The sequence below is a fragment of the Sturnus vulgaris genome, chromosome Z (assembly GCF_052056855.1).
Source record: "Sturnus vulgaris isolate bStuVul1 chromosome Z, bStuVul1.hap1, whole genome shotgun sequence".
NCBI classification, from domain to species: domain Eukaryota; kingdom Metazoa; phylum Chordata; class Aves; order Passeriformes; family Sturnidae; genus Sturnus; species Sturnus vulgaris.
In genome coordinates this window covers 12,563,889-12,587,227 of record NC_142283.1, presented here as the reverse complement: position 1 = coordinate 12,587,227, position 23,339 = coordinate 12,563,889, and the positions used below count along the sequence as shown (strand labels likewise).

The 23,339-nt window shown below is 38.1% G+C and overlaps 1 protein-coding gene across 1 annotated transcript; it reads right to left on the bottom strand.

Annotated features, from left to right (window-relative positions):
• Positions 1-1,365: 1,365 nt before the first annotated feature.
• NREP (neuronal regeneration related protein) lies at positions 1,366-21,292 on the bottom strand. Its single transcript, XM_088156113.1, has 5 exons — positions 21,269-21,292; positions 21,117-21,164; positions 19,573-19,635; positions 6,481-6,558; positions 1,366-3,043 (listed from the first exon to the last, which is right to left on the bottom strand). Exons 3-5 carry the CDS (start codon positions 19,573-19,575, stop codon positions 2,921-2,923), a joined length of 204 nt encoding a protein of 67 aa, XP_088012239.1. The 5' UTR covers positions 19,576-19,635; positions 21,117-21,164; positions 21,269-21,292; the 3' UTR covers positions 1,366-2,920.
• Between the last annotated feature and the right edge of the window lie 2,047 nt (positions 21,293-23,339).

Sequence of the window (23,339 nt, the reverse complement as noted above, 5' to 3'; positions counted from 1 at the left end):
CATATGTTTTATATGCTTGCAGACAGAATTTAGCTAACTTCCAATAAATAAAATTATTAATATGAACCAGACTTTTTAATACACATCTTTGGGACACTGTTGGTGGCACAAACTCTAAGGTGTAAGGATTAATGTTTTCTGCATTTGATAATTAATGATGCAGCTTTTTTAGTATATTGGAATATAATTGATAACACATATCATTCTAGCCTACTCTTCATGTAAAATATGATTCTCAATGGTAACAACAGTTAATTCCTAATTAGTGATTTTGTCTGCGGAGCTTAAAATGCTTTATGAAAGCAAGTATTCATTGCTATTTCTATTTTTCAGAATTCATCTTCGGGGGTTTGTTTTTTGCTTGATTTGCTGAGGGACAAATATTGATTTGCCAGATACTACATGATATGTTATAAAAAAGTTTGAAGTTGGAACCAGTGTTTCCTGAATCAATTTATTTGACCATAATGCCTTCAAAATACCCTTACTAGCCCATTTCACAAATGATATTTAATGAGGTAGGTAAAAAAGTAGCTGGTCATGGTGTTCTGCAACAATGGACTGTGAGATATATATATTGTGCTTTTTCCCCCCAATAATTCTATTTATATAATTTAATACTTTGTCCCAAAGGTGAAAATACATGTATTAAATCCTAGAAGCATTCTTCAAAATGGACATACCTTTTTTTTTTTTTAATGCATAATAACTACAACTTTTTTTCCTTTTTTTTTTTAAATCTTATGAAGCTGATACTATGTGTGTGCCACAGCCAATATTGCAGACACAGAAGTGTATGCCATCTTTACTTATTTTGGAAGCTTCTAGTAATCACAGTGCATATTAAATAATCTTTGTCTCTACTATATCTATACTATGATGAAACCAGTACATGTGCTAAAACTTAGCAATGTGTGTGTTACTTTTCCATCAACAAAAGTGTTTTTAAGAGAGGACTGTATCAACACTATTTTAAACTGAATTACCCACACAAGGGAAATTACCTTTTAATTCAGTTTACCATAGGTGGAAAATGAAACACATTTTATTTGCCATGCACAGCTCCAGAGTGTCCTCCTGGGGCTACTAAAAATGGCATTGAGTGTCACATCTGACCCAGCCACTCAACAGTGTGGGAAGCCAAGTATGTGACTGCCATTGTCAAGCACGCTATCATTTCCCAGATCCAGGTCTGGCATTTAGGTTATCTTGATAACTATTGTTTAGCAAGCAGCAAAAGGAATCACCTTTTACTTCACCAGATATTCCTGAAACAAACTTCAGGATTCAGGAAAAGAACAGGTGAAAACAATCGGTAACAGGAACCCTGCCCTTATTGTAATAAGGAAACAGAAACATCACAGCTATCCTTAGAGCTTGCATATTTATTGAACAAATCCTACTAAAATGGCTAAAATACATTGGGTACTTGCATTATTAAAGATCACATTGTTACAAAAGCCTGCATTTTCAGCAGTACACAACTGCAACTATACATAAATGCCACAACTGCTGAATATTACTTCTTGCTCTATATACAGCACAGCAGACATATCTATTCTATTGGAAAAGAAAGTGTACAAGGAAAGGGATAGAGAAGGTAGGGAAAGGAAAGGAATCTAGAAGTGCAGTGCATGCATTGGTATTTAACAGTCAGAAGCTAAGACAGTTCAGAACAAGGCCTGCCCTGTAAAAGGAATAGCTAAAAGACAGAATTATATAAAAAATTAAGGTGGGCTTTCAGACTGTGTCTAACACAACAACACTCCATGAGTAGATGATACTGCTTAGTTTTGTGGTTTGTGTTATTTTGTATTTATAATAGTTTGGGAGCAAGAACAAAAATGTAAAATCCACATGTTGACAGTACTGTGGAAATGTACTCTTTCCCCTTTAGGACTTCTCTTCCCAGAAATTTGCTGTATTTTTCTTACTATATCCCCTAGTTTATGGATTTGAAGAGGACATTAAAACTTGTCCCTTCTTTAAAAAAGGCTTGTAAGAAAAAAAGACAAAAATCAAGAGATTTTGAGAAGTTGGTGGAAAATTATTGCTCATCTTTCTCCATAAGGTGGATAGGAGTCAGAAAGGAGATTTTACGAAAATTACAATTTTGTGATTGCTCCCACTATAACTGCATGTTTGTGAGTGGACACTGATAGGGAATCAGTTCCTCACTTGTACACTATAAGTAGTTACTCACCTACAGCACTGAATAAGAAAGCCACACTGAAGACACAAGTAAACAAGTCAGTCCAGTCTAAAGAACAACATTCAGAAAAACAAAGTACCAACACCCTCTCAGAACATGGAAATAAAAAATAACTCCATCAGAGCTACCTTGCCAAGGAGCATATTTAAAGTCCAAAATAGCACCATTCATCAGTGTCTCAAATCCCGTGGCAGCATCACGATCACTTACCACAAGGAAACCATGAGTTTCATACTACTTCTATACATCAAAAGAGTACATGGATAAAATATAGAGATATACAGACAATCGATGAAAATAAACTACTAGGCTTGTTACATCTAAATGAAAAAAAGGGGGACTCTCAGCCTCTGCAAGAAGCAGTTTGGGTTGGTAGAAATGGAGAGAGTGGTTTACCAGTTGTGTGTGAGCTGTGGAGTTTGAGTAGTGAAAGACATTGCTGTGGTAGAACCAGGCCTGAGGGCCCACCTGTAATGTTTGTAAACATGGATTCACAGTGTGAAATTCTGAGAGCTTTCACTTGAGTTAGAATGTTAAAAACTAGTTTTTATGGTACACGTTTGTCCACTGTTATTCTCTAAAGCAAGGCTCAGAGTCCCATAGTTTCTTCTTACACTTGATGATTTACATAGAAACAATTTCCAATATATGACACCATGACCTCATCAAACCCATACACCATATGTAATACGAATGGAGAAATTATGTTTAAAAAGAGTAGAGGTAATTGATTTTGGTGAAATGTTGTCCATAGCCACTTGCTGGAGCCAGGCGTGCCCCCTCCTCCTCACTTTTCTTGCGATTCACTTCCTTCGAGATGGGGAGATTTCCCTGTGGAGAGGAAAAAGTGATATTAGTTGTGCTTCTGTTTGGTGGGGTGCTCCCTTCTCTCATCCTAAAGTTTCAGTAGTTCCCTAGCTTTAGTTCATCCACTAAACATGACTGAAGCACCTGATGCCACAGAGAACAAAGGGTTGTTTGAAAACCAGAGAGTTCTTGAAGCATCTGAGAAAAACATTTAACTTGGGTATGAATGAACGTGTCCTAGCAGCAAAAAATGCAAAAGATCCCACATAAAAGTGCATCTTATTTATTAAAGATCATCTTAATATTAAGAGAACTTTTCCCAGAACTTTTTCTGATTTTTTAAAAACCTTACTGTTTAACGAACTAACGTACACTAATAAGTCACTTTGCTGTATTAATCTGTCAAACAGCACACTAAAAACATTGCAGTATTTTCTTGTTCTGAGCAGGTAAGGAAGAGCTGTGCAATATGAGCCAGCTGCCTCAGATAGATCTTTGTTAACCATACATTTTAATTGTGTTATTCAGCAAGGTTTCAAACAGTATTTGAATATATGTTTCATTTTAAACCTCAGAATGAAGACTAAAGGCTAAGCCTAAAGTACTTTGATGATGATATGTCACTATTGGATCTGAAACAAAAATATTTTGTTTAGCTAGTAATATATCTTAAGGAAAAAAAATCTGTGTTTTTTTGTGGTACGTGATAAGAATAGGTAAGGTGTTTATTGCTCATATTATTTAGGATGTGTTTGTCACATAAACTCAGTGCCTCTCTTTGCTTAAGAAATTAAATTTATCTTCTCCAAGTTAATTTTTTTTCTGATGTAAGGGTTGTGAATTTCTGAATTAGGAATTAAACATATGGCAGTTTTCCAATGACCAATAAAGTGCAATTTTCAGCAATTTTCCTTTCTTGGCTCTTCAGCGAATTTTCACTGGGATGTTCATACTTGCTGCATTTACTTGTGCTGGGAATGAAGCCATCCCATGGCTCTCCCACTGTCTTTATAACAGTGTACAGGATAAATTCTGCTTTTAGGTAGAGAAATTCCCCATGGAATTCTGCACTACACACAGGAGCAGTTTTCAAGCTGAGCATAGAGCAAAATCCCTTCCTGGAATAGTTGGTGACTGGTGACCTGCTCCTTTGGGGCATCAAGAAATGGAGGAAAAGCTGAGAATTTGGTCAGTGCATATGCAGAAGGGTAAGGAGTTGCAGCGTATCTTTGCTAGAGCCAATATAGGTATTTTGCAAGAATTTCAAAATGAGAAAATAACATTTAATTTTAGTGACTGCAAAACATGTTTCCTCACAGTACTCTAGAAAATTTCATCCTCATACTAAATTTTTACTTATTTTTGTTTTACTAAGTTTGCTACTTGTGTATCATTACAAGATATGAGGGGAAAGCTAAAAACTTACACATGCGAACAGGCACACCACACAGACCAAAGGTCTGGGCAAATTTCCAAAAGCATTGTGTTGGGCAGTTCCTTTTCAGCTGTGAAAACAATCTCAGTCCTGAAATCCTGTCATACAATCATGAGATATAAAGTCCCATGTGACCCTTCTAGCTCTGGAAATAAACTGTCACTAAGAACTTAAGCCTTTTATATTTTTGTTGGTTGCATGAAAATAAAATTTTTAAAAACCATCACTTTTCTCTCAAATAATTGTTTTTGAAAATCTATCAATTTTGCTTTATTTTTTCAGATGTTCATGCTTCATGTTTAGCATTGAGTAGATAAAAGTGCTCAGTTGGAGGATTGAAAACTTTCTGCAGTTTTTTACACCAATTTTTTCTAATTAATTTTATAGTACAAATGAAAGTATTTATGAAGATGCACAGTTTCTGTTAAAGATGATACTCTGCTGTAAAGGTGATATTCTGCTGAATCTGAACTATGTGCAATTAATATTATAAATAATATTATTTTATATATAATATAATATAGTTGCTTTTGAATGTTAATTATGAAATAAAATTTGAATCTAGTTCTAAAAACTGGTTGTTGCAACAGCACATACCAAATATCTTGTGAAGAATTACATAAAGGTGACGGAAAAAAATTGTGTTTTGAAAGCAAGTATCCAGTAACTTAAAAGGAGAAAATTATTTATAGTATGTTTTGGCTAGTTGAGAAACTGGTATCCCTTCTGAGAAAGTTTGATTTTAGGCCATGTACAGCATAAGCTGTACACAGCTATTCATAAATCCAATCTAATGCAACATTGTTGCTATGCTGCACATAGTGCACAGCTTCATTCCTGTGCTTCAGGAGAAACTTTGTTTAATGATGAATGACAGCTTACTGAAAACTTCTAGCTTAACATTTTGAATAAAAATCATCTAGTGACGATTTTTAATCAAACAACACATAGCTGATTCATAAAATTAGCAAATTCATTTGATGTAAGTATGACCCTACAGAGCACATTAATCATGCTCTGGCACTGCTATCAGCCTTCTCAGCTGAACTTTTGGAATGCTATGTATGCTAAGATGGCAGTACTGCTATATGTGCTAGTTTAGAGACTGTCAGGCTGCAAATAGCCCATCTATAAACTTTAGAAGTTCCCTTGTACAGGAAAAAGTGTAGAGGAAAGTGTAGTGCTACCCATATGGAACAATAACAGAGTTTTATTAACAGGGGGCAGAAGTCTGGTTAATAATTGAAACTTAAAACAATTTTCCATGTGTTCTCATCTTTACTTACTGGCTTGAGCCAGTAATTGAAAAGGAATATGAAAATAAAACAAGTACATCCTGTGGTTCTGTGTAATCTGTTATCTTTCACTACTGAAATTTCATGTCTAGTTTCACATTTATTAAACCAGTAATGGTAACAGAATAAAATCTAATTAATGCTGTCTAATGAGCCACATGTTCTGCCTTTATGCTGTGGTACTTCTTGTCAAACTCAGATGAAAACTTCCATGCTTTGTATGCTTGTTACTCAAGCCAGGTAAAGCACAAGCAAGATACTTAATAAAAGATAAGCAACACCACCCAGTTCCTTCTGCTGCATTATCATTGACTTTTTCATCTGCATTGATAGGAAAGCATTGCCAAAATTAAGCATTCAGAACTCAGATGTCAAGTAAAGTCACTTGTAAAGTCATGAGACAGGCTTAAAAAATATGAGCCTTTGAAAATTAGTATGTTTTCTTTCTGGTGTGCAGCCAGAAAAAGTCCATGCTTTCTGCAAGCCTGAAGGCTAAAAACATAATTATAAAATGAAATCTGAGATCTTCAGTTAACTGCATAGTGCAAGGAGCCAAGCTTTAAGAAAAACAGAGTAACATGAGACTCGTGATGAAATCATGAGAGGTGGCTACTTTCTTGAAGCAGTTGCAAAATAAAATCCATTGAACTTTCAATTTTTTTATTTTTTCTGAAAACTTTCATCTTAGCAAACTATTTATTATATGAAAGAAATTACACAAATAACTTTACCTTTGGAAATCCCCCAACCCCACGGCTGGTTGGAAAGATCTTCTGGCTTAACCAAATCATTGAACCTGGCTGATATACCTGTAGTGACATAAATATATACAAAATCTTACTAACAATAAGAGATTCATTAAATGCAGTGCTATTCATGTGACAGACCACATCACTAAAACAAGTCTAATGCCAGTAGAGCTTGGCCCAGAGTGTTTGATGTTTAGTACATATTTTTTTTGTACCCATGACAACATCTGTCCCTAGAGCATTCCAACTACATTGTTTTATGTTTATCTGCATTCAACAGACACTTTTAAAAATAGAAATAATTGAAAGATTATAGGATGGATTTTTTTTAAAATACATCTAATAAATTCTTTATAGAGGATGTCTGTACTAATGAACTTGCTGAGGATATTGTGAGAAAACTTGTCCATTCTCTTCTGCCAGAGGTCACTGGCAAAGGGCTGTTTAATGAAGTTCATTGTCTTTGCTGATGGCTGCAGGTGACAACAGCACCACACCTTTGATATCCTTTCACAACGAATGGTGAACTAGAACGTGTAACTTTGTAAGATCATTGAAACAATTATGCTTCCATGTTAGCTCTCTGTATTTTTCACATTAAAGAAATTCCAATACATTATAAAACACCCACAATAATATAGCTGGCAGCAAAATTTAATAGTTAAGGTGCCGTCCTACGATGTCTACGGGGAAATTTTTCTGTGTAAAATGGGTAAGATTCAAAGCTGGGCACTGACTATGGTGGAAGTTAAAGTGAATAAATACCAAGCTAATGCCTCTCAGCTTCAAGATGAAGATCAGAATATCTCTTCATCTCAGTCTCAAAGACACTGAAGTGGTCAGGTGCAAGTTACATACAATGCTGAAATTCTTAAATTTATTTTCTTGCTGGGTCTTTCTCCTGGGCTCTTGGTATTTGGTGAATTGAACTCTTTCTGCATGATGCCAGGATGTCAAACTATCAGTGTTTTGAGCTAGCCATTATAAATTACCCCATTCAGGTTTGTTTGCACTTTGGGAATCAAAACTTTCATTGTCAGTTAAGTGTTGGTCAGTTTTACTCACCTGCTTGCTCCTGTGTGCATATACTGAAACATGAGAAAAGTTTTCATTTCTGTGCATGTTGGCTATTAGCTGTCACGACTGGACTAGTTCTATCCTGGAGAAATTATTGGAAGATTATTTAAATCCTCTTCCCAACAGAAAATATAGCGCAGGACACAGATGAGAGAAATTTAAAACACAGAGCTCAAGGCAGTGCCTACTTTGTACGTTGTCCCATGCTTTTCTGCACTACAAACCACAGTTCTTTCTACAGATTAAAGCAACAGATTTTTTGTCTCAGACAAGCCAGTTCAGCTCTCTGGGTGTCTTTGACATAAAATAACCAATGTGTAGCACAGGGCACTCTGTGAATTCAGTTAATGTTTGCTCTGAATATTTGAAACACTTGATGAAAGATACCAAGTAACTTCTGAGCTCTTCTGTTGCTATTTATAATCCCTGGTTAATTATCTGTTGATTTTATTGTGTAGCCATACTTCCTGTGTGAAAACTTGTGGTGGGAAATTGCCATAGGAGTTCAGCTCTACCACAGGACGTGCTGTTTATACCAGCAAAGTATACAAAATGTTTATGGGAGGATCACATAAGCATCAAAATGCGGAATTAGTCATTATCATGAATACAAACGTCAATATTTTCCATGGAATCTGAGATGTACTTAGGTTAGACTAAAGGCAGTGTTATCCCTATTAATAACCTAATAGGAATAAAATAAATACCTGAAGCTAGATGAAAAAGAAAGGAATCCTCAAATTAAATTCATGAAAACTTGGAGGAATATCAGTTTGAGGGTGGATTTAGGGAATGAGGCAGGAGAGAAAAGGTGTAAATTGTCACAACTATGCTCCAGGGTTAAAAAAACAAATCCCCAAACCTACCACCACCTGCAAAATACTCCACATAATCCCCAAACTATCTTTCACAGTAATTCTCGGGGGGGGGGGTGGAAATCCTTTTTTCTTCTTCAAAAACAAATACTGTGACCCATATTGGTAGATAATAATCACATGGACCTATTTCACATGAAGTGAATGTTCTGCTATGACTGCACCAGAGTCTTGAATGGACAAAGGACTTTAGGTGTGTGCCCTGGGAGCAATGCTGAAAGGCTGGAGAATCATGGCTTAGAATCTGGCCAAGTGGAGGAAGATTCTGGAATGGAAAAAAAGATGCCGGTGTAGAGAAGTCCACTTAGAATTTACTGTAATCACTAGAAGGAGGGGGGGAAAGGATTAAAAACAAACCACGACATCTTTCTGTGCTTTATAAATGCAGAAATTACTTAGAAGTTCAAATATTGTGATAACTAGGGTATTAGAAAACGATATAGAACACTAATTCAGTTACAACAGCTCAAAATTGCTGATACAAATGTTGCAAAATGAGCTACGAGAGAGGAAAGCAATGCCCCATTACGGAGTAGGATGTAAGGGTTACAACATTCCGGCTGTTAGCATGAAGCAAACACTTCTAAATAGATGCTTCCATTAATACACACCAAATTTTCGTTCCTTAGTACTTCTTGTGTGACTGTTATGTAAATGCAGGCTTGGCTTAAATAACCAAAGTATCAGGATTCAGAATGGAATTATAGAGCTTTAGGGTGGATTGAAAACTACAATTACTGCAAGTCTGCATAATGCTGACTCACATTGATAGCCTCAGTGTTTGATCCTTGTTATCCAGACAGTTAAGCCAGGAAGCTTCATCCATGAGCCATCAGACTGGGAAGAGCTACCTGAGACACTGCTATGCAACAGCATGCAATTCTGCCTGAAACATTGAGGCCAACTTGAAAACTGGGAATCATGAAATCTCTATGAGTATGCTTTCAATTTTGTAGCCTCCAATCTCCTGAAAAGATGCAAATAATACGATTTTTATTTAAAGAAAGAGCAAAAGTGGAGGAAAAGAAATATTTAGTCTGTTTATCAGTTCTCTCAGATTCCAGAATTACTGTTAGTTTTTTGTGTTGTTTCAGTTTTGGGGGTTTTTTTCAAAACCAGGAGGAATAAAGACCAATAGAGTCTATTTTACTCCTTTGGCCATTGGACTGAGAAACTCTTTTGCTCTTTCTCTGTTTTACCAACATTTCAAAATTTTAATTCCTGTGTTTTTTCATTTTAAGCCATGCTTTCTTAAAGAATAATGGTAGGCGAGCACAATCTTTTGCCAGCCTTAAAACAGATATATAAAATAATTTGAACAGAGCTGAACTAAACATACTCTATTAGTCACATCAAAATACTAAAATTGGTTTGGTATCCACGCTTCATTCCTATTCACTAAGAGCATCTTGCAAACATTCAGATAAATCCATCAAGAGGAAAAAATCCTCAGATTTATGGCATGCTAAACTTATTAAAATGAGCATACTCCTGTTAAGCATTCCCACGGTATTTATAGTTAAAAAACAATTGAGAAAGCCCTTGGAATTATTTTTTCTATATTTTTTTCCTTTTTCTTCCCCATGTGAACCACAACTGGATTCTTGTAATCAAGTGTCATTCAGGACTCACAGTGATATTCAACTGCACTCTTGATTTCTTAACTAAAAGTGTATTGAAGAGCAACTGCTCTGAGGAAATCAGCAACCACCTTTTAGAGAAGCTTCGGGTAGCTTCTCTGTCTTATAAACCAATTTTGAGGCAGGGGGGAATGAAAACAAAAAGGAAATGATGACAAATACTGTAGATCCTAATTCCAAATAAAAAGTGAACATGTCCAATAATTCTGCAGTAGCCCTCGTAGGAAAGGAAAAATATTTACTATTATGGATTAGCAGTGTAATAGCAGACACAGATGGCCACATGTTGAGGAACATGGGAGTAGAATGAAAAGAGGTGTGTGTCGAAGAGAAGGAAAGAAAGTGGCATGGCTGTTCTGCCTGCAGCACTGGAGTGGCATTGTGCAGCAGTGAGGACTGAGTGCCCTGTGTGCCTAATCCAGAACAGAGAAATGGAGAGAGGCCACCCTCCTTCTGAGAGTGGGCTGGATAGCCAAAAAGGAACACTGCTTCTCATTTCTGTACCCACATTTCTATAAAATTTCTTAGTTGCCAGCTAGTTTGAGCTGTAGATGTACTTTTCACAGCACATCCTACCATGTACTTCTCAATTCCCCCAAATGCCTCCCACTGCAGTAAAACATTTTCTTTCTAACTAACATCCCACAATCACAATCCAAATGCATAAACAATCTTTCTGCACCACTGCTCAAACACTGAATAAATAATTTTGTGAATGAAAACATCACTAATTCTTTTTAAACCAAACTGGAGGGAAAGCTTGTGCCAGGATCAAAACCTTTGCTTCGGTGTAAGGGGTAAACTAATGTTCCCATCCTCAGTAATTTATTTTTAAGACGGTGAGGGGAACATTATGAAAGTATAAAATATATCCACTGTGTTCCTAACCTAGCACACAAAATATAATACATACAGGAACTGTCAGCTGAATGGTTGCTGGTTTTTAAGAGTTTAATTGAGCAGCAGTATTCTATCAGTCACAGCTTTTATTTTCTAGATCTTCTGGAGAGGGCAATGACAAAGCTACATCAAGGGTACTCATCATTACACCTTATTTCAATGGGTCCTTGAAGTTTTTATGAGCCTTTGTTATATTTAAGAAGCTGTAGTCATGATGAAACAGGATGCTGCTATTGTGATAGGCTGACTCTGGAGCAGGCTCACTGAGGAAGCTTTCCCTATGGAAACAGCAGCAACCAAAACTTGCTCAAGTTAAAGTGCAACTTCATTACCTTAACTTAATAATTTTAAAACGCTGTTAACATGTGATTTAGCAGATGTGAGGCTTAACAATTTTGTGAACATGTTTGCTTTTTTGAGGGTCTCTGCATCACAAGTCTGAGCCTGATGCGCAGTAACAGTCATCTCAAATAACCTGACTGCATGATTTCAGTATCCTGTCAGGGCAGCAGACTTGTCTGTCATCCCTGGTTTTCACATCAGTGCCATGAACATCAAAAAAACAGTGGTAAAAATCAATAATTTACATTTATTTCACTTGGTTAGTTCCACGCAGTAAAGAAGGTTAGATAAATGGTTTGAGAAAACTGATGAAAGGTTACATCATCATTCTGCAGCTGGGATTGCTCCAAGGGACACACCTTTTTGTGAGACTTTACCTGCCATTGCAATGATAATTAATACTTGGCAATATATCAGCAGAACATGGCACGACAGCTGTACACCTGAATTTGCCTCTGACTTTTCTGCATCAGCATCTTTTGATGTCTTTGCCTTTTCATAGGGAAGATATTACTGCTGCTTTTTATTCCTCCCCATCTGATGACTCAAACTCACAACCACATGGAGATGAAAAGGCCTAAATGAGACAAGTATGCTTTTCCTTGCATCCCCCTCTCCACACTGCAAATGAATTATAAAATTTATTTATTAGGTATTTGGAGATCTTTGCAGTCCTTTTGCATCTCTTTTGCAATTTCTGTCAATTTCACAGAATAGGATGTAATTTTCTCCTTCCCTATACAGCATAAGGAAGTGACCTTGAAAAGCTTCTCCTACAAACCCATGGTCATCTGTTGTTTCCTTTGCTCTTAAAGCATTTATTCTTGAGGTTACACTGAAGTGTCTGCTCTGATGCAGTCTCCTACCCTGGCTTATCTGTATCAGCTTCTTCAAGCGACTTTTTCCTGTCCTCATCCATATACAGGTTGCATATTTTATGTGTACTTAAAACTCTGCCCAATTCTTTATCCAGTAAGAACCCCTCCACAGAAACTTTAGCTGTATTCTAGCATATGCAATTGAACGAGGTTAGCTATAGAAAACACTTTCTAACTATTCCTGGGGAGGAATCTGCTCCAAACCACCAGAATGTAATGCAATTTTTAGGAAGAGAGATCAATTTTCACTTTTCTGCACCAGTCAGGATCTATCCCGCTTGTGTGCTACAAGTGTTCTCATGATGCTTTTTTGCTTCATTAATACACAAAAATCATTGTAAAACATTGTTAATATTTAACATGCATACAAAGAGTAAGAGAAAAAAAGAATCAAGGAGTACATTGTGAACACTGTCATAAACGCTTCTCCAACTTCTTATAAAAAAACAAAACTTGATGGAAAGTTCCATCAAGCAATAAAATGGCTGCAAATTACTTTGTTCCTTCAGTAAAGTCTTGTGTACGTTCTTCAGAACTCCAAAACATCACAGAAATCAAAATAAACAAATCAGCCATCCAGAAAACCAACCTCAGAACCCAGTACGACCCCACATATTTATTTTGTTTGCCTCTATACTACAGTATTTTTTTGTTTTACTTAACATGCAACACATAGAAAACAACAACAAGGCTAAGAATTGAAGTAATACTCTAGTTCTCAGTTAATTACATAGGAGTTTGTAATTTGCTTCTCAGGTGAAATAAGGTAGAGCTTAATTAGTAACTATTTACATCTACACATAGTGGTAACTGCAGAACAAGAAGCATAAGCAAGTCTCTTGTTATAAACTCAGCTGGACACACAGCATGGCAGCAAAAACTCTGGACCAAAGGATGCATAGTCATTTTTCACAAGTTTCATACCTAACATGGGCAAATTATTGAGCTACAGAGAAAAAAAGGAGCATGGTCAGAGGCTGACCAAAAAGTCTACTTAGTCCAGTGCTCTCACTCTATCAAGTTTTGATCTTAAGGGAAAGTCCAGCAAGAACAGTGGCCAGTAAGTTAACCCTTAACAATAGGAACAGAGATAAATCAGAATTATGCTTCTCCTGTGTGCCCTCTCTGGGACCTGATCCTCCACTCTTGGGATACACAAAATGTGTACATCAAGCAGTCTCCCAAAAAAAGAGGTTTTTATTTTTAAATTTCCTATATATTTTCTAAATTAATGGCCTGAATGCCGTAACTTACAGAAGGCTTTGGACTACAACAGTTTTTCTCCCACATATGAAAAAGATGAGCAGAAATCCAAGCAGGGATGTTGTTCCCCAAGTGCAGGCAGGCTCGCTGTCTCTGCCAACTCCTTTCTTGCAGAGCCCAGCCACGAAAGCCCTCCTTTCCCCTCAGGAGGTGTCAGCCCCTGGCTCAAGCAGCATTTTGCAGGCAAAGTATTAAAAAGCCCCAGCCATACTACTGGAAATGGGGGAGAGAACCACATTGCAGAGCCAGCCTTTACTTACCTCATTAAAACAGATGTAATGAGGGCAGCTGATTGTTAACAAGTGCTTGAAAGCACTGTGGTACATTTACCTGAAGCCTTGCTATTACCAGCCTCTACTAGGCAGATAGTAATGCAGCTAAGTGCTGCTCCAGACACAAAAGCACAAAATGTATCATGGATATTCTGGAGGCTAAAATAAAATATCTCTGGGTTCTGGGACTCATTTAAGAAGCTGTGTAAACTCATACTCTTTTGTGATGGAGATTTATCACAGATACACAGTCATTTCAAAGCAAAAAAAAGGAAGGTTTGTTCCTCTCTAACTTGACCTTTCTAAGTAGTGCTGTGGTGTCAATGTGTACCTTCTGAAGATCAGTGCTGGAAGAGGGCAGGAGCTCTTTCTGATAATGTGTGCATTAAACCAAGGCTTTTACCACCTCCAGTACGGATGCACAAATTTTTTATAACTTTTTTCAACTTGCTCCCACCTAAATACTCCAAGCTAGTAGAGATAATCAGGTTACTGTTAACAAAATTATTCCAGAGACACTTCTTCCTGCAGGATGAGAAAATCCTACTTATTCTGAGGGTGGGTCGGTTTAGTTTGTTTGTTTGTTTTAATGCAGTGTTTACAGAAGGAAACATCAGGAATCCTCCCAACAACATGGACACAGGGATTAATTCAGTAGTGCTACTGTGAATTTGCCAGACCAGAAGTCCAAGTCGAATTGCATGTAACACTCAAACAATGATTCATACTATCATTCTACATTAAACATTTGAAAAGAATATTTTTTGCACCTTTGAAGATCGTGCCCTCAATCAATATGGTTTAATGAGGTGAATAAATAATTGAAATAAAGCCAAAATACAAATAGTTAAAACTATTTTTATTAAAATATCCTCTCCCAGTCAATGATGCCAACCGAATTATGTTTATGAATTGTTCTAGAACTATTAAATGTCATCCTTTTCCCATCTCTTCAGCATATACAAGGATCCGAATTCAGGTATGAAGCAGCAGTATAGCAAGGTCAGGAAAAAAAATAAAAATTGCCTTAAAAAAACAATGTCATATCCGTAGTGTTACTAGATGTACATATTCTCATTTTTGATTTTCCAAAATTCCAGCCCTTGAGAAAAAAATTAATAAAGGTTTTTCCTGGACCTAGTATTACATAAACCTCCCATTCCATGTGTCAGCACAGTTCGGTTTAGAAAGAGGATGCTGGGGAAGAGGAGCAAAATTTTAGCACTCAGAGCATGTTTCTGACTGAGTAGAAACAAGTATATAAAAAGCTTTTGTCTTTTCATGTGCATATGAGCTGTACCACTGAAATATCCACAGTATCTATAGCTTTGGGCAAAATTATTTTTTTTAAAACTCTGCTTTTCTACTCTTAATCAAGTAAAGGTTTGTTTTCTGCTCAGCTGAACAGGTGGCTTGACAGAAGTATTGCAAAAACTGGTTTGTATTTCTACTTATAAACTTTGTAAGCTGGAAAGGCTTTAATTCTCTCTGAGTTTTCAGCAATCAAGTAGCACTGTGCAAACTACACACAAAGGATAACATGCACATTATATAAGCAAAATTAAAAAGCACAATATACACGTCCAGACGGCCAAAATTATTTAGCTTTCATCCCTCACAATTACTTCTCATGACCAAATTCTGCCCTATACATGTCCTATACATGGACAGAAGAGGATCTGACAGTCCTGCAGGTTCTGTGTGGCTCTGACTTACCATAAAAGAGACTCCAGTTCCAGTTCCAGTACCAGGCTTGGTAAAAATCAACCAGGTATGGGTTTTCTCTTGCCAGAAAAGAGGTGTCTTTTGTCCAGTGTGTGTCTAGTAATAGGCTGGATGTCTCATTTTATTACCTTGCTTTTTTTTTTTTTTTTTTCTTTCTCAGAGCATATAAAAGGTTCCAAGTAATGGCTGCCTCTGCCAGAACAATTCTAGACTCCATTCTCCACAAATAATCCTAAAATTAAGAAAGGCTGTTCCAGCCCAGGGGCACAAAAAATTACAGAATATATAAAGACACCTGCATGTAACTCCCTGGAAAAAGGTAAGTGATGGCTAAACTAGGATGAAATCTTAAACACAAAATTTTCTTCATAAATATCTTCAGCTAATGTAAACTGGGAAAAAAAAAACCCAAAAGACAAAAACCAACCAAACAAACAAAAAACAAAACAAAACAAAACAAAGAAACTAAAAAAATTACACAAACAATAAACTAAATGGGATGGTGATTCTTTTCTCTTCAACCAAATGCAGGCTGTCCTTTCTTTCCCTCTGACTTAACAAAGAAGGGCTTTTCTCTGTTTCACTATTTTCACCCCTAAAGGTCATCATGCAAGTAAGACTATAAAATGCAGGGATTGTAAATTACAAAATATGACGGAATAACCTCAGAACTGATGCAGTTCAGGCAGGGATGCACGACAGGAAGCATCCAGCCCAAATGACCTACTTCCAGAGCCTTTTTGCTCTGGAATGACACAGCTATACTGTACAACAGCCAGCCCAGAGACTCCACACCAGAAAGAAATGATGACAAGAAGGCCATCTCATTGTGGTAAACCAGGAGCAAATTAATGATTGGCTCTAGATTACCTTCTGTTTACTTTCAGAAAAGTAAAAATTAAATTATTTAGGATCTGTTTACTGATATAAACGTTTATGAGTGTTGCTAGTTTAAATTCCTTAAGCACTGGGACTGGGAGATCTCAGAACTTTACTAGAAATCCACAAGAAGGAGAAAAAGATGCACATGAGTGCTTTGGAAGCAAATAAACAGATCACTTCTCTAACTGTCTAAAATGATGGACTGATTTATTTGTTTAAAAACTAATATTTACCATAACAAAACCAAACAACATAAAACCCAACCCTTTCCTGGTTTTGGTAGGAGCCTTCTTTGAGATCACAGAAAACTCGAATTAAGACTTCCTTACTCCCACACTTCTAACGTGTTCCTTTATTTAAATGATTGGATCACTTTCAATGATTGATGGGGCAGAAAGAAATTAAAACCAATTCACTTTTAAAAAATTATTTTTAAGTTAGAACCTGTTTTTCCCCCTTGTGAGCACCAAAATTTTGGTTTGTATTTCATGACACTCAGCATTTGCCATGAAGGTAATACACAGAATTCTAGCATTTCAAATTAAAAGACTACTTAAGTCACCCCAGGATTTTATACATTGCACATAAATATAAAAGGCTCTTTCCTCCTTCAGGTAGACACTTAAGGAAATACGTTATGCAGAAGTAAGGACAGATCTTCAAATGGCAAATGTTCTTGTGCAAGATGCCTCAAAATGTCCATGAGTTAAAATTAGAAGAACAATACAAAGTGCACTCTTCTGCTTTTCTGTTTCTCTTAAAATTGAGGATATTATTATTAAACAGGTGCAAGAAAGATTGATTAATTAATCAGGTAATTCTAATACCAGGTCCAGGAAAAGAAAAGCACATTGAAAACTAATGTGTTAAATAACTTGCTTTTACTGTTTAAAATGTTTAAGAAACATTTTATGAGAAAATTGAGAAACTAAGAGGATAAGACAGCGAAGTTAAACCAAGAATTCATTTGTTCTCATTTAACAAGTGAGAACTTTATTCTAGCCACTTCAAATTTTACTCTAAGCCTAGCTAAATAATTAATGAACTTTCAGACTGTCAAAGGACTAAGAAGGCCATTTTCCACCATTTTTTAAGTCTATCTCAATCTACTGAAACACAACAGCTAAATTTTCACTGACCAGTCAGAGCAGGGTAGAGCCTTTGCATATACTGTGATATTAAAAACAAAATAAGCACTTTCATCATCATGTATTTCAATGTGTAGAAAGTGCTGATATGCAAAGAAGAGTATTTCTGCAAATTAGAATGGTTAGAGAGATACTTGCAGTTAATACAAGAAGAAATATGTCAAAAAACAAGTATGTCCACTACTGCAAAGAAAGTGTGTCACTGGTCTGACTTAGAATTACATTCAGTGTTAGTGTGCCAGAAGTGAAAAAAAGGGAAAAAAAGGTGTTGGTAGGAGGAGATTCTGCCAAGTATCACATCTTAAAGAACCTTGCAAGCTGGGGTAAAACCTAATAGTACATTGTAATTTTGATCACAAAAAAGAAGTGGAACTTTAAAAACAGCTAAATGAGGTTTTTAGATTTATGGTACACAGTAAAACAAAAGATGGGATTAAACAGGTGGGTAACAACATTTTATTTTTTTTGCATTTGAATAGCTTTAAGTTGTATTTTATGTTCTGGCCCTGGGACTGATTTTAAAAAACTGATTTCATTGACTACTACAGGAACCTTGCTAGATTTATAGAACCATCTGCTGGTAGAAATCAGTGGCTATTTTATGCCTAACTAAACTTAAAATAATCTTTTGTTCCATAGATAGGCATATATTGCACATAGCAGCCTGCATAACATCTAAAATGTGGGCTGATTGTCACCTTGGTGTTGGTAGGAAAACAGTTGCCTTATCCAATATTCCACACTTGTGTGAACAACATGTATTTTAACATTATTTCTATTCACAGTTTAAGTGAATCATTTTCCTTTTAATTCCCCACCCTCACCTATTCATTTATACACAGATGAGCAAAGCACTTTGATGAAAGTAGGTTCCAGAATAGAGTAAAACTCCAGAATTTGCAAGTTTATTTTTGCAGATAGGAATGATATAAAACAAGGAGCCAAAAACAAAAACAAAGCCTTTATAACAGAGTACATATTTGCTTATTTTAATCATTCTTTGATCATCACTCCTCCCCCATATCAAAACAACCAGACAGGGATAATATTAATGCAATTAACCCAATCTTCATAAGAGTATCTCCCTCAGAACCTCAGAACAGGGGAAAATATTCCGTGCTAATGTACACCCTATGCAATGCTACTTAAAGCATTGCTCAATACTAATTAACAGAGGTTTGATCATTATTTTATCATGTAGCATCCAAAATATATCACATTTTTTCCAGTATTTATGTATTTAGATATGCTTCTGAGATAGCTGCATCCTCAGCTAGGAATGGTATGGGATAAAAAACCGTATAAACAAAATCTGCCTACTTCGAGCACTTTTTCTAAAAAAATACTGTTACCTTTATCCTGCTGATTCTGAGACAGTCCTCCTCAGAGAATACCATATTTACATGCATATCCTTAAAATCAAGAATTTGTCAGCATTGGTGCCTCAGAGTATAAAAAATGGGCTTTAATCAATAAAAGTACAAACACAATTAGCACTGAAGGAAAGAGGTTGTTGTTCATTAAACACATTCCAAGCAAGTGCCTTTAAGTTCAGTCAGGTTTGAGGCCTAAACATTTTTTGTAGAACAGATCTGTGTCACGAAGAATAGTTTTTTCAGAAGGTTAACTTAATAAGAAAATTTGGTTTGCACCTCATGTACTTCCCTGACAGACTAACATTAAATCCTTTTCACTTACAAAGTGCAATGACCTATTTCTTCTTTTTGGGAGAAAGGTGTCAGTGTTGGCATTACTGGATATTGTTTTGTCTGCATGTATTGCTTCATGTCTTATGATGTGTATTTTTCACAATATCTTAAAATATTTCTCGTTTCAATTAAATAAGCCTTATTGCACAAAGAGGGATTTCAGAATTTTATTCAAAAAATGCAAGAAAATAAAAGATCAAACATAAGGAGCTTCTCAGAGTACATCAGTATATCAGTACCCCTTAGCCTCAAAAAGTATGTCATATAAAGGTCCTATTTATAAGTGAGTATTGGGAAGAGGGAAATAAGGTTTGTATTGACACAAAAAATTATTGATTCTCTGCTAAAGCAACTAATTCTTACCATTTTTAGGTTCTGTTAGATCTTGGGATTGCAGTTTCTCTCAAGTAGCACAAGGAGAGCAATCTGAAAACAATTTGAAAAAAAATTTAAAATGAAAAAGAAAGTAATTCCGACTGTCACAATAGTTAAAAGGTAATTTTTTCCAGGATAACAGGAGGTTAACCACTGTGGTTAAGAATAAAGTCATGCAAATTATTCTTACCACACATATGCTTATATATCATGCATCTTTGCACTTCAGTGGTCTGTAGGCTTAAATATAGGACAAAGGAATCCCTGGTACCTGGATTTGCAGAACCCTATGCTATTCTTAGCACTGGGTATATTTCTGAAGAGCCCCATAAGGAAGGGTTAACACAGGTTAAAATCAGTCAAGAGGACAAAAAACTGTCAATCTATGTTTACTGTAATTTGTGGTCCATTGTTCCCAGGCATACTACTAAGTGTGGGGTTTTGCAATCAAGGAACAAGTATAACACAATGTAACGGCCCAGAGAGTAGGTATTTTTGGAAATGGCACTGCATTACATAACCTCCAGTTTTCTCCCTCTCTCTATTCCACACACACCCCCTATTTTAAACAGGGAGAGAAAAAAAAAAAGAAGAGTAGGTCCTACCTCATTTAAATTATGACTTTCTTAATGGACTGAATTTGTAGCATATCTCCTTTATTAGCTTTCTTATAGAAATAAAAATTTTAAGTTCTCTTCTATTGATTACATATTTCTTACCTATAGCGTGTATGTATGAAATATAATTAGGTATGAGTCATATGTTTACACAAGCACACATATACATACTGGATTTTAAACTGCAAACTCATATATCCATAAACATACGCAGAAATGTTTGAAAAAAGCAGCATGTCACTATATGTTAAGCAAAATAGGGTTTGTTTTGGTTTTGTTGTTTTGTTTTGTTGTTTTTGTTTTTTTTCTCGAAAGAACCACCCAAAATTTAACTGCTGCACATGCAAAAATGCAGAAGGCTGTTGCAAGAATGACTGCTTTCTAAAAATAAACCCCATCAGCCTGAGAGGAATCCAGTGTCAGGGCGGAGAAGAGGGAGATTCGTTTTACAAGGGAGAAGAAAGGAGATGATAAACCTATCCTAGAGCCTTGCATGCATGCTAACAAAGCCAAGTGCATTAGGTTCAAAAATGCATTTTGGTGTTTGCGGAGCGCAAAACCCAGAAAAAGGAAAACATTTTAGAAAATCACTTCTCATCTCCCCTTGCGTGTGTGCAGAAAAATCCTCAGCCTAGAAATCCAGCCTTAAAGCACAAAGACAATGAGTTAGATACATATACTGCATGTTTTCTCATTTTTCTTTAAAAAGCCTGCTTGGAAATGTGCACTGAGAAGGAAAGCCAAGCTGCAGCAAAGTCCAGCTAAGGACAAAAAGAAATCAAAAAGAAATGAAAAGAAACAGAGAGACACAGAAAGAAGAAAGCAGAAAGGGGGGAGAGGCAGGGAGAGGGAGAGAGAGAAAGGGGATTAATTAAAAGAAATAAAATTCTGTGGATTGGAATTGCATATACTTACAGACAAAAGCCCCCGCTCCCTGCTCACTTTCTGTCCTTTCTACATGATCTGAAACACAAATGTGGATTACAAAAGGGCAGCATGCTACAGAAGGGAATTTATAGTTGGGGGAGTGGAGAGAGGGTAGGGGGTGTGGGTAAGAATGACTGCACCTCTTCCAAAGTGCAGCCTCGGAGAAAAAAAAAAAAAAAAAAAAAAAAGAAAAAAAGGGGTGGGGGTGGCTGGGGGAAAGTCTCTCTCTCTCCCTCCCCCCCCTCCCGCTCCCTCTCTTGGGCTGGGTTTTGCTTGCCAGCAGCGCTGGTTATATTGAACAATGAGCTAATTCTGATGGTAGCTGGCCAGCTGCCAGCTCCATCCCCCCTTTACATACACACACACACACACACACGCACGCACACACACTCCCCCTGCCCGCCCGCCTCCCCCCGCGCCGTGCTGCAGCGCCAGACTGCTTAGTCTGCAATAATCCGCAGCCCCGCGTTCCCCCCGCTGTCTGGGAGCCACCGGGCAGCCCCGCCGGGCAGCGCCGGGAGCGGGGCCATGGTGCGGGACGATGGAGCGGGCGATGGAGCGGGGCCATGGTGCGGGGCGATGGAGCGGGGAGCGGGGCGATGGAGCGGAGCCATGGTGCGGGGCGATGGTGCGGGGCGATGGAGCGGGGCCATGGTGCGGGGCCATGGTGCAGGACGATGGTGCGGGGCGCGCTGGCTCCGGGCCGCGGGGATCCCGCACTCCTGGGCGGCGGCCAGCGCGGGCAGGGAGCGCGGCCAGCGCGCTGCGCAGCGCGGAGGGCGCGGGCGGGGCGGGGAGGGGGGACAGGCAGAGCGCAGCCACGAACTGTAATAATAACCCTGCAAAGGGCATCTGAGGAGAACGGGAGGGAGGCGGAGGCAACCGCCCGCCCGCCGCCTCGCCTCGGCCATGCCTGTCTGGGAGGGGAGAAGGCGGTGGGCGGGGAGGGCCGGGAGCGCCGTGACACGGGCGGGCAGCGGGGCCGGGGGCGCGGGCGGGGACACCGGGGCTGGCACCGGGGCTGGCACCTGGTGGCAAAGCGTGCCCAGCGCTGCCCGCGGGGACGGGCGGGCGGTGCGCGGCACAAGGAGGCTGCGGAGGCTCCCGCTGGGCAGGCGCCGGGGAAAGGGTGCGGTGGAGAGACAGAGGATCGATGGAGGGACACGGGGGCGGTGCGCCGCTCCAGTGTCTCCTGCCCTAATGCTGTACAGGAATATACGGCCAAAAAAGGAAACAGGTAGTAAGAAGCGGATTCCTTGTTAGCCAGCAGCGTGTGAAAGTGTCCTCCTCGGAGTTAAGGTCCAGGGCAAGAATGATTGAAATGGCATGAAGTCGTTCATGATACAGGCTAATAGAATATTAAGCCTTCTCTATCAGGCCTAGGTTATAAATAACTAACCTTGTTTTTCAAACCCACCAGTATTTAACTACCCATAAAAACTACATTATTCTGTGGTCCAGCGAGGATATCCATTGGTTGAGTGCAAGCAGTTAGCTTGCATGTCTCTGCACCTTCCTGAACAGCTACTACATCTCTGGGAATGCTTTGCAGGCCTGCCAGCTTCAGGAAAATTCAGCAACTGGAAGGCAGAAATATGGGACATAAACAGCCCCTGATATTTAAACCCCCAGTAAGATGTGATAATAATTCTAAGTTTAGTGCATTAGGATCAGATCATAAGCCTCAAAAATATAGTTACTACTGCTCATGTCAGCTGCCTACCTCCTCCAGAGATTTCATCCATCAGCTGTTAAGAGTGAAACACATCAGAGCTTGAACATTTAAACTTTATCTTGAGAGAGTGATTTGATTGTTTAGGGTTTGGGGTTTTTTTTTCTGAATAACACGTATGGGTCCAGTGCAGGTAGCATGCCCTCATGACACATGCCCAGGTACAAGCAGGGGGTTCCCTTTGGCTTTGGTGTATCTTCTAACCTATAGAGTATATGTCCCAGCTAGTGAAATGTCGGGGATTCACCCCTTGTCGAGATTTGGCACCACGGACTGAAGCTGGACACCAAAGACCTGACTGTGGAAGGTGGGAAGCTTGTGCTGGTGAAGCCCCCAAGAGGCTGAAGTGAACAATGCTGTCCTCCAACACGGAGGAGGAGATGAGCGGATTCTTTTAGAGATCCTTGGCATAATAATGGTTGCACTAAGTCATAGTTGCAAGTCAAGGTTTTTAGTCTCAGCAGAATAAAGATAACATT